The sequence below is a fragment of the Nelumbo nucifera genome, chromosome 3 (assembly GCF_055504915.1).
Source record: "Nelumbo nucifera cultivar China Antique chromosome 3, China Antique-T2T, whole genome shotgun sequence".
Lineage (NCBI taxonomy): Eukaryota > Viridiplantae > Streptophyta > Magnoliopsida > Proteales > Nelumbonaceae > Nelumbo > Nelumbo nucifera.
In genome coordinates, this window is record NC_142651.1 from 26,005,663 (window position 1) to 26,020,849 (window position 15,187).

At 37.8% G+C, this 15,187-nt stretch overlaps 2 protein-coding genes across 3 annotated transcripts; one reads left to right on the forward strand and one right to left on the reverse strand.

Moving 5' to 3' along the window:
• Positions 1–2,033: 2,033 nt before the first annotated feature.
• LOC104596633 (Pentatricopeptide repeat (PPR) superfamily protein) lies at positions 2,034–5,140 on the reverse strand. Of its 2 annotated transcripts, none has more exons than XM_019199785.2 (2): positions 4,743–5,140; positions 2,034–4,309 (listed from the first exon to the last, which is right to left on the reverse strand). In XM_019199785.2, exons 1-2 carry the CDS (start codon positions 4,999–5,001, stop codon positions 2,139–2,141), a joined length of 2,430 nt encoding a protein of 809 aa, XP_019055330.1. In that variant the 5' UTR covers positions 5,002–5,140; the 3' UTR covers positions 2,034–2,138. The 2 variants fall into 2 exon arrangements, with proteins under 2 accessions (XP_019055330.1, XP_019055322.1); XM_019199777.2 differs by having other exon boundaries at positions 2,034–4,333.
• Positions 5,141–5,353: 213 nt separating this feature from the next.
• On the forward strand, positions 5,354–10,762 carry LOC104596707 (uncharacterized). The gene is made up of 4 exons (XM_010258004.3): positions 5,354–5,648; positions 5,769–6,133; positions 7,599–7,641; positions 9,899–10,762. Exons 1-4 carry the CDS (start codon positions 5,528–5,530, stop codon positions 10,315–10,317), a joined length of 948 nt encoding a protein of 315 aa, XP_010256306.1. The 5' UTR covers positions 5,354–5,527; the 3' UTR covers positions 10,318–10,762.
• The last annotated feature ends 4,425 nt before the right edge of the window (positions 10,763–15,187 follow it).

Genomic DNA, 15,187 nt, shown 5'->3' on the forward strand with positions numbered 1-15,187 from the left:
CGTTGAAGTGCGGTTGTCAAGCGTCAAATCCTAAGTCAGTCAAGTGCACCGCCTCAGGATACGGACTCCTTTGGTGTCAGATACGGTTATTCAGTTCGGCGGCCTGAAGACGAAGTGCTGGAGCGGTGTGCGAGGTGAAGTCTTGAGTTCGGATAGAGGTGTGGCCCGAATTGCCCTAGGGTGGGACAGTTCGGGTTGTTGCCCTTTGCACTCCTCATAAGGCTCGGGGTCAAAGGGAGAGTTTGGACTCCTTTTGGGGAGCTCGGAGCTCGCGCCTTGAGCGTACTGCCGTTCCGGGCTGTTGCTTCTGCCACGTGTTGGGTGGTCAAGAGGTCGGGCCAAATCTTCCTTCATCAGCACATATTGTGCTTGCATTCAGGGTGATGAATCTCAAGTCGGTTGTGTGGAGACACTAAAGCAAATATATGGGTGCTTGTCAGAGAACAAGTTCATTGAACACCCATTAATAGAACAGTTACATAGAATCTTGTGTCAATAACTACTTCATCATCACAATTGTGTAGATGATCCTTAGACCTGAGGCATCATGGATGTCTTGTGTTGAGCCTCTATAGTTTAATTGTGCAATCAATTATGCCCTAATCAAGGGATTTAAGCATGCGCAAATAGGCTATGGTAACTTGCACATGGAGATAATGAGAATGCACAAAATGGAATCTATCACTTCCATGAGGAGACAAAATGCTCTATGCAACTGAGATTGATATGACTCAAGAAATCCTTGGCCAAGACAGTATGGTTTATGGAAAGAGTTCCAAGTGTCATCATACAAGTCATCATCAATTCAGTAGACATGATTGACAGATTCACCATGACCCTCTGCTCTTTTGGAACATTGTGTGATAGAAGGATCCAACTACATGGTAATTGTAGATGGAAATGTTCAATCCATCAATTCAAACTATTAGGGTGGTCATGATATACTGCTAGGTGCCACTCATGATTAGTAGAATCCCTGTGAATAATGGTAGATTATTCACATTCTAGGGAGAATTAAAAGAGTTTTGATTCAATTCAAAAGGAAGGAGTTCCATCTAGAATGCTGAATTAGTTTGGCATTAATTACCACTACCTAATAATGTTGAACATAAGAGGGCACACACAAAAAAACAATCTAAGTATGAAGGGTGTAATCACTAAAAGGGGTTTTAGTGGAGACTGGAGAGACCTAATTACAATTATCTAAAAGTTAAGGTTAAGCTTTACTAATTGTAATTAGGGCGAAGCTCTGCGTAAGTATAGACCATGGAGCAGTCCTAGGGTTTAAGCAAGCAAAAACAAGAATGACTCAATACCCTAATACGAAGAGATTTCTAGCACAACCCAAAGGAGCCACCCCCTCCCCCTTCTTCTTCTTCTTCTTCTTCTTCTTCTTCTTCTTCTTCTTCCTTATTCTCCTTGTTCAAACTTCAAGAGAGGTGGTGATAAGGAACTTTGATCAGCTTCTTGTTCGTGTGGACTATTTTGGAGGCTGGACACGTGCAAGGCTACAGGAAAGAACCAAATCAAGATTCTTGACAGCATTCTTGAAATCAATCCAAAGAGGTATGTTAGTTATTTTATTATTAATTTAGGTTTTGTACACCATTAATGTGATCTTAGTAATATCAAGATTCTAAAAAAATTTTAAATTCTGTTGCAATTAATTAAAGAAACCACTAGAATTTTTCACAATGAGGATGCCAACATACAATGAAGTTGGTGTGGCACCACTAACCTTGGTCTGGAGACATGTACCAGAGGGTTTCGGCAATCATATGCACCCCAGACCCTTTTTGATGAATAGATACAAGCCCTATTTTCTCAAGGCTCAATGTTGTTCTTCAGGTAATTGGACACAAAGAAGAGGCCAGAGGGTTGCCTAGAAAAGATGGCAGGCGTCAATGCTCTATGACATGCCTCTTAGCAAGAATCAACCCTCAGTATTGCTCCAGGTCCCTATTATATTTCCTAATGGAAATGTAACTCTGTATACAGAAATGATATACACCAAAACTTGGTTACTTTTCCCATGCATGAACTGTCTCTATTGTTCCTTTAAGACCCCTATCATGAACCACTCCAGTTGACCAATGATGAAATGACAAGTTTGATTCCAATTCCTTTTCCCCATGCCACTACTTCTCTGTTTGAATTGTAAATCTCTTGTAACCTTCAAGGTAAGTGCGCCAAATAATAGCATTTGGTTGAATAGGCATGCTGCTGATCAATTTTCCTGCTTCGTCTAGATGCCCATATCTAGTGAGCAAGTCCACAGCACAAACATAGTGATCCATCTCAGGTTCAATCCCATGACTCTCTTTCATTTGTTTAAACAACTCCATCCCTTCTTCCACTAATCCTCCATGTCTACAAGCTGAAAGAGCTGACATGAAAGTAACCCCATCTGGCTTGAACCCCAGGGATTCCATTTCTCTGAACCTCTCAAGAGCCTCATGTGCATAACCATGAAGCCCTAGAGCTGAAATTAAAGCTGTCCACGAGAATATATTTTTATCTGTCATCTCATTGAAAATTTTCACAGAGCTCTGAAGACTTCCACATTTAGCATACATGTCAACTAATAGATTGCACACAAATACATCACAACACCTGAAATCAGTCTTTATGATAAGTCCATGGATAGAACTCCCCAGGGCCAGATTACAAAGTCCAGAGCAGATGCTTATGAGACTGACAAAGGTATAATTGTCAGGCATGATTTGACACATCTGCATTTTTCTGAACAAGTTCAATACCTCCTTGTAATCACCATTGCGAGCACAAGCAGCAATCAAAATATTCCAAGATACAATATCTAGTTCATCAATTTGAGAAAGCCATTTTTGTGTTTCTATATATTGGCCACATCTATTGTAAATGCCAGCAATGATATTAGAAGGAACAACAGGCAATGGCATAATTGATGTTGTGGCAAAAGTCAAGGCATCAGAAATTTGACCATTGGCAGCATAGGATGCAATAAGTGAGCTCAATGCATACTGGTTCTGAAGGTAACCCAATCTTATTATCAAACAGTGAAGTTGCCGCAGCTCTAGAATTGTGGTTACCTTGAGGACTACTGAAAATGAAAATTCGTTAGGCTGGTAACCCAAATAAAGCATTGTTTGCAGTATATTAACTGCAACAGGAGAGTTATTATGTGCATAACCTGAGATCAAAGCATTCCAAGACACCATATTTTTCTCATAGATCTCATCAAAGCAAATATGGGCCTCTTCCAAGGCATTGTATTTCATGTAGAAATCAACCAATGCAGTGCCCACAAAAACATCACATTTGAAATTGTTCTTGATGGTCTTTGCATGGATGAACTTACCATATATTGGGATCTGAAAATTGCTGCAAGAACAAATAGCATTTACAAATGTAGTCTGGCTTGGCAAGAACCCTTGCAAAATCATTGTCAAAAAGAGTTCTAAAGCTTTCTCTGGCCTTTTATCCCCAATAAATGCCCCAATAATTACATTCCATGAAACCACATCCCGAAATAATACATCCTCAAACACTTTTGCAGCAAGGCATGTGCCATAACATTTCACATACATACTTAGGAGGGAATTAGCTACAGAAGGGTAAAAGATCGAACCAAATTTAATTACTAAACCATGTATTTGTTCTCCAGATTTAAAGTCTGTTACCCTTCCAACACCAGACAAAACACCAACGAATGAATATTCTGATGGAAGAATATTTTTGCTCAGGAGTTCACGGAACAAAATCATAGAATCTTCTGCAGACCCCCATTGGCTGAATGCAGATATTAAGGAATTCCAAGTTACTATGTTCCGCCTAGGCATTTCCTCAAACAACTTAGATGCTTCTTCCAAGCTTCCATGCCTCCCAAACAGACCCAACAATGCAGTTCCCGAGAAAGCATCAGCACAAATCAATCCAGTCTTTAGAATCAATGACTGCAATTGAAACCCTTGTTGAAGATCCAATGAAGGCAAAGACAAGAGACTGCCAAATGTATATTGAGTTGGGCTAAATTCAGATGCCATCATTTGAGAGAAGAGCTCCCAAGCTTCCTCTCCGAGGCCATTCCTGGTATGAGCAGTAATGATTGTATTGTACGACACAGCATTGCGTTCAGGCATTCTCTCAAATAGATTCCGTGCAATTGGTAATTCACCAAGTGACGCATACAACGACACAAGGTTGTTGTTAACAAATACGGGTTGGTCTGTACCCATGGTGATGGTGAGTGCATGGAGACATTTTGTCGCATCAAGGGATCTTGATCTTGAGCATACCTGAAAAAGTGGGAGCTGACGCTGTTGGAATTCTGCATGAGACGAAGTAGAAAGGGCTGTGACATGAGAGTAAGTCCGTAAGGAGGAGAAGGAGGAGGAGAATTTTGTGGATACAGGGAGTTTGTTATGGAACCCTGGCAAGTACAAAATCTTCTTCATCAACTACGATGACAACTCTGAGGGGAACCCCAGACCACTAGACGACCAAGATTAGTGGCAACAATACATGGAAATGGACAACACACAGGTGGATTCAAGTCAACAATTTTTCTCCATGAATTATCGGCAATGATAAAAAGGTGCAATTTTTCTTCTCCGTGAAATGTGAATACTCAAAAAGTAGAAATGGTCATAATTCCGAACACCATTACACCAGAATCATAAGTAAAGATACAAAAGCCGTTACCACAAAGAAAAATAAATCAAAACAGCCGCTGAAGAGAAAATTGTTCAAGTGATTCTTACCACCGAAGTGAGCGGTGTGGAATCGGCAGGCTCGAGGGTGATTGAGCAACGGATCGAACTGGGTTTTGCAATTCTTGCAAGTCCGTAGAGCGTGGTTGGTGTTTCCAGAACATCTAATGGAAGCTTTTCTGGCTTGATATTTCAGCGATTGAGCCCATGTCGTTGTTCTTCGGAAATTATGAATTTTAAGAACAGTTGGTGCGTTTTGTTTGGAGGAAAGAAGAAGAGTCGATGAACTCCAGAGGGCTTTGCTCGCCATTCCCGCTAAAAATATAAGGAAAAAAATTAGGGCTTCTTTGCAACGTTCATTCCACCGAAACCGAATACTATCCACTGGAGTCAGTCGAGAGACAACACAGTTAGATAACGGCTCCTATCCAGTACCCACTTATCCCAACATGTGCTGTGGGGCGGTGCCTAGAGAAAGAGCACCAACCGTCTGATTGGTGGGGACATTTAACCTGATCTGTGCCGTTTCTTATTGATCTAGGCCACAGGATTAGTGTGATAGTGTCCCCACCTGGTGATTCCAATAATCTAGTGCATGACCAGATGATCAGACGGTTAGAATTATCTATATGGTAATGTGGAAGTGAAACGTGAGATACACCTGCGGGGTTTTACAGGAAGAAGAAGCCTTCGATCTATCAAACTTGTTGGCGCATTGAGCCCTTCTCTGCAACTACAGAACTACTGTCACTCTCGGTTTTGAAACCTATTTCTAGGGTTTATTGGGTGTCTGTTATCACCATGAATCGATAGCTCTTGATCTTTTGCCCAAGAACATGGCGAACATTAACAACAAACACGAACCGAGCACTGCTCCTCAGCCAGACCGATGGTATAACCTAACCCTAGGTTCCTCTTTCAAAGATCATTCGTCCACCAAGTTCTGCACTCTACGATGTAAGTAATACGTGCGAACCATAAAAACGGAATCTTTGAGCATTAACCATGGTTTGTTCTGAATGTCGTTACAGTCCAAAGAGTAACTCCTTTGTTTGTGCCTCTTTTGAATAACTCTAGATGAATTTAAGCCGGCGTCGATCGATAAAAGCCACCCTGGATCTCTCCACAAGAACAAGGAAAATAGGATCACTGTAGAATTTCATAACAATCAACCTGGAAAACCCAAAGTGACCTTCGAGGGCAGCAGCGAAGATTACAAGGAGAATGATGGAGCGTTGTTCTTCGATGGCGAGACCTTCCGGTTAGAGCGGCTGCATCGAGCGGTGAAGCGGTTGAGGCTCCGGCAACCTGGAGAGTCTGCAGCAGTGGCTGCTGCGTCGGTAGTCACTTCGGTTGGACCAGCTGCAGAGTCTCGTTCTCCCCCTCACGGAAAGCCAGCAAAATCGCAGCCTCTCAGTAAAAGTATAGCTCCTCCAATGCAGGTGAGTATTTGGGATTTTAGGGTTGTAAATCCAATTATTTAATGTTAAAAGGGTAATTTGAAAACCAAAAACATCAACACCGATACCAAGCAGAGTGATCAGTCTAAGGGCTTCTGTCACATTTAATTTGATTTTGCATTTCTTGAGTAATGGTACTGCTCTTGAGTATTCTTAAATTGCTACTCTTTATTTTGTTAGACTGTGGCAAATGGATTTAGAAAGAATCTTATAAAGAATAAATAAGTGCATCTTCATCTCAGGCATTCCGCCATTCCCAAGTCTCCTTTAGTAGCAGATTTGCCATCATTTGAGTGGCTATTCACTTTATTGCTATACCAATATTACTGTTTTTCTAGAATACACAATTGTTGATGGCATACCTTCATTCAGTTCTTTCTAGTCACTTGCATCTGGTGCCTCTAGGATCCATACTCTTTACCAATCCATACTAGCTATCCATTCATGTTAGTTTGTACAAAATTAATCTGTGCATTTTTTTTTTGTGGAGAAGTTCATTCCTGGGCTTAATATCTTGTTGCAATGCATTTCTACCTGTTGGTTGAAGGTGCTTTGGCTCTAAATTATGCACTCTAGCGTGGTGCTTATTTTCCACTTAAGAAGTTGAATGCTCTACCTATCAATCAAAGAAATCTAATGATTTTCATAGCATTGAGCTGGAATTTTCAGTGGACTGTGGTTCACTTTTTTCCTTTGTGTTTGCTGTAGAACTATCAACATGTATGTCTTCCTAACAAATACCTAGGAGTGCAACTTGGGCGGACTCAGGTTGGGATTTTGTTAAACTTTGAATGAGCTTAGCATGAAAACACGAGCCTGATGCAGTGTAAAATCTTCCAATCGCAAACCTGACTTGCACCTCTACAAATACCTCCAGTAGATTTAGAACAATGTAAATGTAGAGCAGAAATACTAAGGACCATTACCCAATATAAAATTAACTAGCCCCTTAGTTTGCTTAAGCTAATCCAGTGATATGCTTTTCTTGTTTTGAAACACGGTGACCTGTAGCATGGCATGTAATAATCTATTATGCCCAGATACCAGTACAAGGGTGCTATTTTGTCTCTGACACTTCAGTTGTAGTGTAAAATTTGTATATGTTACTGTATCCAGCTGTGCCTTTGCCGTATTTGGGTAACATAGGATTCCGTCACTCTCCCAATGGGTCTCCTTCCATTCTACGTTTGCAACCTGTGCTGCATAGCTTATTGCTAACTTAAACATTGGTATACAATTAAAAACTCATCCTTTTTTGAATTTTAAATCCTCCTAGAGAGCTCAATTCTTTGTTTTGCTTCATTCCATGATTTTATGATGAGGATTGAAAAAAAGGCACATCTTTTTTTTTTTTTTTATTCCATAATTTTATGTTTTGGTAGAAAACATCTACTGAATTATATACTGATTATTGGAGCTTCTTTTGTTTTCATATGGGTTGAAACAGATTGAGGTGGAACGAATTGACATTGGAAATTCTGATAGCCCAGGTTTGTCTTCCTTTCTTATATGAATTCAGTAATGGCATTTCTGATTTGATAACCTTATAGTTTGCTATTTGTTCATTTTCCTTTAGTTTTATGATGACATGGCCTTTGACATTGACATTTCTGACCTGGCAATATCCTTGTTTATTTTGAAATATCATACTATGTAGTTTGTAAAGTTACCTTCATCCTTATCTTTAGATGTTCTCTTCTTTAAAGGTTTACACTTAGCATCGGAGAGTTGAAAAAAAAAGATTAGATCAATGTTTTAAAAGGCGTGGGAGGCATACAGCATGCCTCCAGCAAGGTGCCCTCAAAACACTCTGTGGCACATGCTGGAGGCATTGATGCCTCTGATGTGTATGCTTCAGACACCTTTTGCATGAGGCTGTATTGCCTCTGGTACACCTCATGCATGCCTCATACTGTCATACAGTATGAAAGAAAGAAAGAAAAGAAAAGAAAGGAAATAAAGAAAAGAAACAAAGGGAAAGTCTGAGCCAGGGGCTACGCCTCCATGTTTTAAAACATTGGATTAAATGGAATAGGCTATTGATAATGCTAGCAAACATTAGTATAAGAATTAACTAACTGATTTGCCTAAGTGCTAGGCCTTTCCCTCTTTGTTTACCTTTCTTGACTTTTTTTTTTTATCATCAAAGGAAACTTTTATTTGAAATTGGATTTAAGAAGTTTTACAACAATGTGTATGGAACAAGAAGTCCCACACGAATACATATTTCTGTCCCTTTTACAATGCAGCCCAAAACAGTTGTAGCCTCAAAGCCCCTTGTTTAGCAAGATAATCAGCTAGCCCATTTGAACTCCTTCTAACCCATTTGAATTCTGCTTCTATCTCCCTTGCAACCTTTTCCACTTCCCTTATCACTTGTTTGAAGGTCCACGGAGTAGTTCTATTGTTATTAGCCCAAGAGATGATCACCTTGGAATCCCCTTCAACCTCAATTTGCCTCATTCCTAGTTGCTTGGCTATCTTCAATCCTTGTAGCAATGCCATTACCTCAGCTTTTAGAGGGTTGCCCATGCCAATAGGTCCAAAGAATAATGCTAATGTCCTCCCTGTACTTGAATCAATGCACTCTCTTCCGATGCCCGTTTTAGCCTAACTGGAAATGCTTGCACAATACCGGGAAAAAAAACAGATAAGAAATTCTAATTGCTCCTTACAGAAGCTTCTCACCTCACAAGTATTCCAGGGTTTTTCTTGTTGTCATCCTTCTAGAAGAAGAATCAATTATCTAATATTACTTGATCTTTTTTGTCAATGTAGAAATAATATGATACAATGCCAACCATTTGGAAGGAAGAATTAATTATCTAATATTTGGATCTTTTGAGACAAAACAAGCAAGCTTTCAGATGTTGTGTGGATGCTGGAACTAAAACAGCTTTAATCTGTCTCACCTATGGGTGTTTTGGATTAGAGACAAATTCAAGTCCCATAGAACTTCTCAACTGGGCTTTCAGATTTTTGGTTTTGAAACATAATTAATACAGCACAAATTTTATTTTGTCTGAGTTGGGTCAACTACAAGAGACATATCCAACTGGATGAGCAACTAACCATGCTTGAATCAGTAATAAATGGAAAGTAGAACCTTCTTAGGCCCCGTTCACTTTTCGGTAAGTTACTTACCTGGGTAAATGTAATTACCTGGGTAAGTTTTTCCTGGGAAGCACTTACCCGGGTAAGTGCATACCCATGTTCTTTTATTTCTCAGGTAAATAAGGCAATGCTCATTTTAGCCATAAAAATCAATTATAAAAAGGGGCATTCTTGTCTCATTCAAGTGTTGGCAACTTTCCCCCTATGTGAGAAAGTTATTCACCCACTTAGGAGATGGTTATCACTTACCCGGGTAAGTGATATCCAGGAAAATAAACTTTCCCTGCTCCCCACACAAATCTGAAAAAAGAACATGGGATTCTTGGTCAATGGGAACCAAATCCCATTAACCAACTTTCCCCCCTCTCAAAATCCAAAAAAAGAATGCCCCCTTATTGTTTTAGCATCTTCTGTATGCACCATGACTTGAAGTGGAATGAACTACAAATGCATAATTGTTACAATACAAGTCTATAGAGCATGTTGAAAATTTACTTTACCTTTTTCAAAATAAATAAATAAGAAGTCTATAGAGGCTGTTGAAAATCAATATGACTGCAACTATGTGACCACCATTTATTCCTGCATGTGCCTTTACGGGGATCAATCATTCTTTTACTTTCCATTTACCAGGTGTAAAACCTACGGGTAGGATGGCAGTTGATCATCCATCTGCTCCACCAAATCCATCAGCTGAATCACCAGACCTAGAGGAACACCTGGAAATAGTTAGTGATGATGAGGATGGCAGCACAACACCAAACAAAGGGAATGCTGCTGAACGACTTGCCAAAACTAGACTAGGCATCAATCAGAATGACACAGATGATGAGATCGCAAATGTGGATGTCAGTGATGATGAGGCAGATAAAGGCCCTAATGCCGCAGAAGCCCTGAGGGCCCAGGTGAATGCCGAAGAAAGAGATGAACAGACTTCAAGTTCAAGCGAAAGCAGCAGGAGTGGTAGCAGTGGGAGCAGTGGGAGCAGTAGTGGAAGTGGAAGCAGTAGCAGTGACAGTGAAGCCAGCGACGATTCAGTCAGCTCTATCTGACATATCCATGGTAGGAAGGTGGGGGGTTTACTTAAAAGACCCCAAATAACCATGGTTACCCTGGTTTGCAGAAATGCCGTGCCCCAGAACGATTGGCCCTTCAACTTCAAGTGAGTTTGCAGATTTGGCAGGGGAAAACATACAAAGCAGGTGAAATATTTTTCCAAGTCGAGTAAAAGTGCTAATCAAGCAAGATTTTTTTTTTTCTCAGGGAGGGTGTTTTACTGATTTTCCCATCCCATGGCTTCAAGAGTTCTTGAGCAGAAAATGCATCTTGTGGGATTAGGTTATGTGTAATTATGTAGAATCTACATTGAGGGTGTAGACACATTTTGTAGAAGTTCATAGACACATAAGAATTCAATTATAAGAGCGAGATAAAATAAAAATTTTGGCTTTTGAGCCACTAAATTTTATTTTAATGATGATCCACAACACTCTACATCAATATGAAGTCGCTGGTAGTTAGTCGAGTCTTTTAATATTAATATATATATATATATATATATATATATATATATATATATATATATATATATATATATATAATATAAATAATTAAATTTTCTGATATTTTTATTTATAAAATTTTAAATAATAATTTATTTATAATTTTTAATAGGAATTTATTTAAAATTAGCCTAGTCAAGCTCGAATAACTCGCGAGTAAAGACTTGACTCGAGTTTACGTGTGAAATTCAAAACTCAATCGAGCTCCAGTGGAAGTTTTGATCTCCAAGTTTTTTAGTTGAGTTCAAGCTCAAACCACCCAAAACTCAACTGGAATCTATTATAGATTTTTATAAGAAAAAATAATTTGTTTTTTTTTTTTATTTTAGGAATTCAAAGAGTATTATAAAGTGATGGGCATTGAAGTTTTCACAATTTTTGGAAGAGCCAAGTATCCCCGTGCTTATAAAATAAAACCAACCACAACATCGTAAAAAACAAAGGATTCGTATAGCAAGCTTCTCACTTGCCCGATTTGGAAACTTCTTTCCCTTGTTGTTAGGGGTGTTTACGGTTCCGTGGGCCTATTTGAAACCGAATCAGTATTACTGGTTTTTGGAAAATCGGTAATTGAAATCGAACAGAAGCCAATCAGTTAATCGGTTTAATTAACAGTCAGTTCAGTTCATTGATTTTTTGGTTTTTTATATTTATAATATATATTATAAATATTTAATAAAAAATTAAAACTATTTATATAATATTATATTTTAAATAATAAATAATATATTATATATTATAAATATATATTTACATATATAATGCATATTTCTTAATTTATAATATATAGAAAATATAAAATATATATAATCTATATAATATACAAAGTATATAGAAATATATGTATATTGGTTGGTTCGATTAATTGTTAGTTTTCTATATTGGTTTATCGAAACTAAACTGGTACCTTTGGTTTTTTAAAAATATCAAATCGAAACTGAAACTGAAACTGACCGATTTTGTTAATCAGATTTTCAATTTGGTTTTGGTCAGTTTTTCGGTTTTTCTTGCTCACCCCTACTTACTGTGTTATATCATATACCGTATCCAAAACCTAAAATACAATCCTAGGTAATTGTACTCGTTTATCCTCTGTAATGTAGAAAACCTTCGGAGAGATTTAGTTATTATTAATTGTTTGGATTTTTTAGGACATACCACCCCTTGTTCTGTGTAAACCCTCTTCCTAAGTTATCAAAAGAAAAAAAAAAACCCTAAAATTTTCATCCTCTATACCTACGATGAACGAGCAAAAACAATTTCTCTCTCTCATTTTCAAAGAAATGCTGGACTAAATTGTAGTTAGAAGACCATTTTAATTTTTGTCATTCAGATTCAGGTGCTGTTAATCCGGTAGCTGACATGGTCTGTGAGGGCTCTCTATAGTAACCAATGAGCCTCATGTGCAACGCTGTAATGTGTAATAAAAATTCCATCATTCAGATTAGAAATTATGATTGGGTTAGTTGAAAACAAAATCGTGGAACTGATATTTTTCAATTTAAAGAAAAAAAAATCATTTGATCGATTTGTTGAAGTAGGTGAATTAGTGGTTTTTTTTTTTTTTTTTTTGTAAAAGGTTGTTGTAGCATGATAATAGAATGTGTTTTTTAATGGGCGCGGGTAGTTAGTCGATGGGTTGATGTGCAATGCAATCTACTGATCGAACATGCGCTCAATCCAACCCAACAACCATTCCCATTGTGGAAGAAAGCTTGGTTCCTTTTTCTCCTCATGAAATCACCTTAACCCAAAACACAATGGGAATAGAAAATGACAAAATATATCTAAGGAAATAGCTTTGGTGCATGGTGTCATGTTCTACTTCTCCTCATTAGCAATTCAAGTTTAATGTTCAAAAAGCTGTATTTGGTAGCTGTTTTTTGACTATGAATGCATGTTGCCAAATTTGAACAATCTTAACTACATCGGGCTGATGTTAGCATTTGGACCCATTGAAAATTTAACTTGTCATGTTCAACTCAGGCTTGAGCCTGAGGTCAAGCCCAATCTATCCAATTCAGGCCCAATCTGCATTGAAATTTGGGCCAGCGATGGAGTCATGTCGGTCATCAATTCACACTAAAATTTCATATAAATGTATGTATATAGTCAAATTGGGCTTAGGTTGGGATAAGGTTGGATTGAACTTGGAGTCAGGTTAAAGCTACCTAAGGACTAGGCCCAAACTTAACCCAAAAATTATAAAGCCAAAACGGCCAAACCTTTGGACCCAGGCCCAGGATCAAAAATCCAAACCGAATTTATATAAAATTGCAGGCTGAGTCGGTCCAGACTTTGGGTTAGGCCTACCCAAATTACAATCTTAAATTTATCAATCCAATATAACACAAGTTGCATCCTTAATTTTGGCTTACGTTCCTATTTAGAATTTCGTGCATATGGGTGATCGAAGAACGATCAAAACAAAAGTTCATTAATTGAACAAGTGTTCATGCATCACTTAGGCCATGTTTGGTTTGAAGGAAAATATAGGGAAAGGAAGGGAAACCTTTACAGGCATTGTATTGGTTTTCCTGTCTTTCCCTTCCTTTTCCTACCTTTTCCTTCAAACCAAACATAGCCTTAGACTAACAAGGTGTTAGTGTTGGTGACATTCTTCCTAAACAGTAAGAGTGCAAATGCAAATGTGCTCGATTCATGAAAATGCAAATATGGTTTTGGTTTTGCATTATGAGAAATTTTTATTCTTAGTAAATATATTTAATGTGGTGGATACAACCATGAATATAAAAACTGGAATATACTTTTTTCAGTTGACCAATTTTGAGAGAGAAAAAAAATTGTATCCATTTTTTGGAAGCAAATTTTGCCCTATTTTGAATGCAAATTTTAAAAAAAAATTACTTTTCAATACATAAATATATTTTTACCAAATACCTACAAAACCGAAGGGAGTGCAAATTCACTTCAATTCAACATCTGCATTCTTACCAAACATTAAGGCCATGTTTGATTTGAAGAAAAAGGTAGAGAAAGGAAGAGAAACACAAGAAAACCAATATAAGGGTTGTAAAGGTTTTCCTACCTTTCCCTTCCTTTCTCTACATTTTCCTTCAAACCAAACATAGCCTAAAAAGACAAATAATCTCTACGAGACTTCTATAGCACACCTCTCTTCATCTTTTTTTTTCCTAAACCAACATACCAAAATTATTTCATTGAGTAGTTGGTTAAGGTTAATTTTATATTAATGCAGGTGAACCACTTCTTTTTTTATGGTCACTAAATGTGACGTAATGGAATTAGGCTTCTTATAAATTTATATATCTTACAAGGTATCAAAAAGTCAAGGTAAGTTGCATTTGGTAAGAAGAGAATGCAAATGGAGAAACCAAGTTTTATAAAACGAAATGTAGAATCGAATCCGATTTGCACTTCAAACCGGGTTTTACTCTTGATGTTCGTGCTTTTTTGCAATCAATTTACACTGAAAATTTGTGAATGCAAAATTGCATCTGCTTTTTCTTTTTTTTTTTTATATATTGAATCACGCACTTTATGCTCCTATAGGGCCGTAATTCATTTTTCTTGAACATAGTATAACATTCTTCAGCAACAATCTAATAAATCTTTCTCCAAAGTTATGAGAATCCATTGTGAGGCTTGAATCCGCATCTCTATTTGAATGGGCCTGGCCCAAAACCCAAACCCGAAGCAGCATAAAATGCGTTTCACCCTTGCTTCCATTTGAACAAACTTGCGTTCACACCACTGTATTCAGTTTTTACACTTTTATCCTTGGCAAAATTCTATTAGAAGTCGGGGGTTTTTTATATATCAACGACATAAGGAAATGTCTTGTCATCAACGCGGTTGATTTGGAATATCATAAATTAATAATTTAATCAATGAATGAATAATTACTGATAAGAACCAATAAATTATTCCAAATCAACCGCGTCCTGAACAGTGCACAGTGTACACTGGTGGAAGTAACGTATATTATTACGCGTTGCCTTTTATTTTCAAATTAAAAAAGGAAAAATCTAAAATTACCCTTATAATTTAGCCAATTGACTATGGGAAAATACAAGATAATCGCTGCTCGGCGCTCGCGGTGAATATCCGCCCGGCCCACATCAATCCCGTTCCGTCATCCGTACCTTCCGTCTCAATTAGGGTGAATTACACGGACCCCTGAACTATGGGGTCAGTGACAGATACTCCCTCCGTTAATTAGCGACAAAAATTCTTATCGTACGTCCTGAATTTTAATTAGCGACAAAAATTTTCTGAACTTTTATCGTTAGTTAAACACCCCTCCGTTAATGTTCCGTTAGTTTATTTCGAAAAAATTCTTATTTGACTGTTTAAAATTTTCTAAATGGTCAAATTA

Bases quoted from the DNA above. Each gene is read 5' to 3' on its own strand.
- LOC104596633 (XM_019199777.2), bottom strand. From the start codon at position 5,001: ATGGCGAGCAAAGCCCTCTGGAGTTCATCGACTCTTCTTCTTTCCTCC. The intron at 4,334-4,742 runs GTAAGAATCACT...CTCATGTCACAG, and splicing joins CCACACCGCTCACTTCGGTG to CCCTTTCTACTTCGTCTCAT.
- LOC104596707 (XM_010258004.3), top strand. From the start codon at position 5,528: ATGGCGAACATTAACAACAAACACGAACCGAGCACTGCTCCTCAGCCA. The intron at 5,649-5,768 runs GTAAGTAATACG...GAATAACTCTAG, and splicing joins CAAGTTCTGCACTCTACGAT to ATGAATTTAAGCCGGCGTCG. The intron at 6,134-7,598 runs GTGAGTATTTGG...GGGTTGAAACAG, and splicing joins GTATAGCTCCTCCAATGCAG to ATTGAGGTGGAACGAATTGA.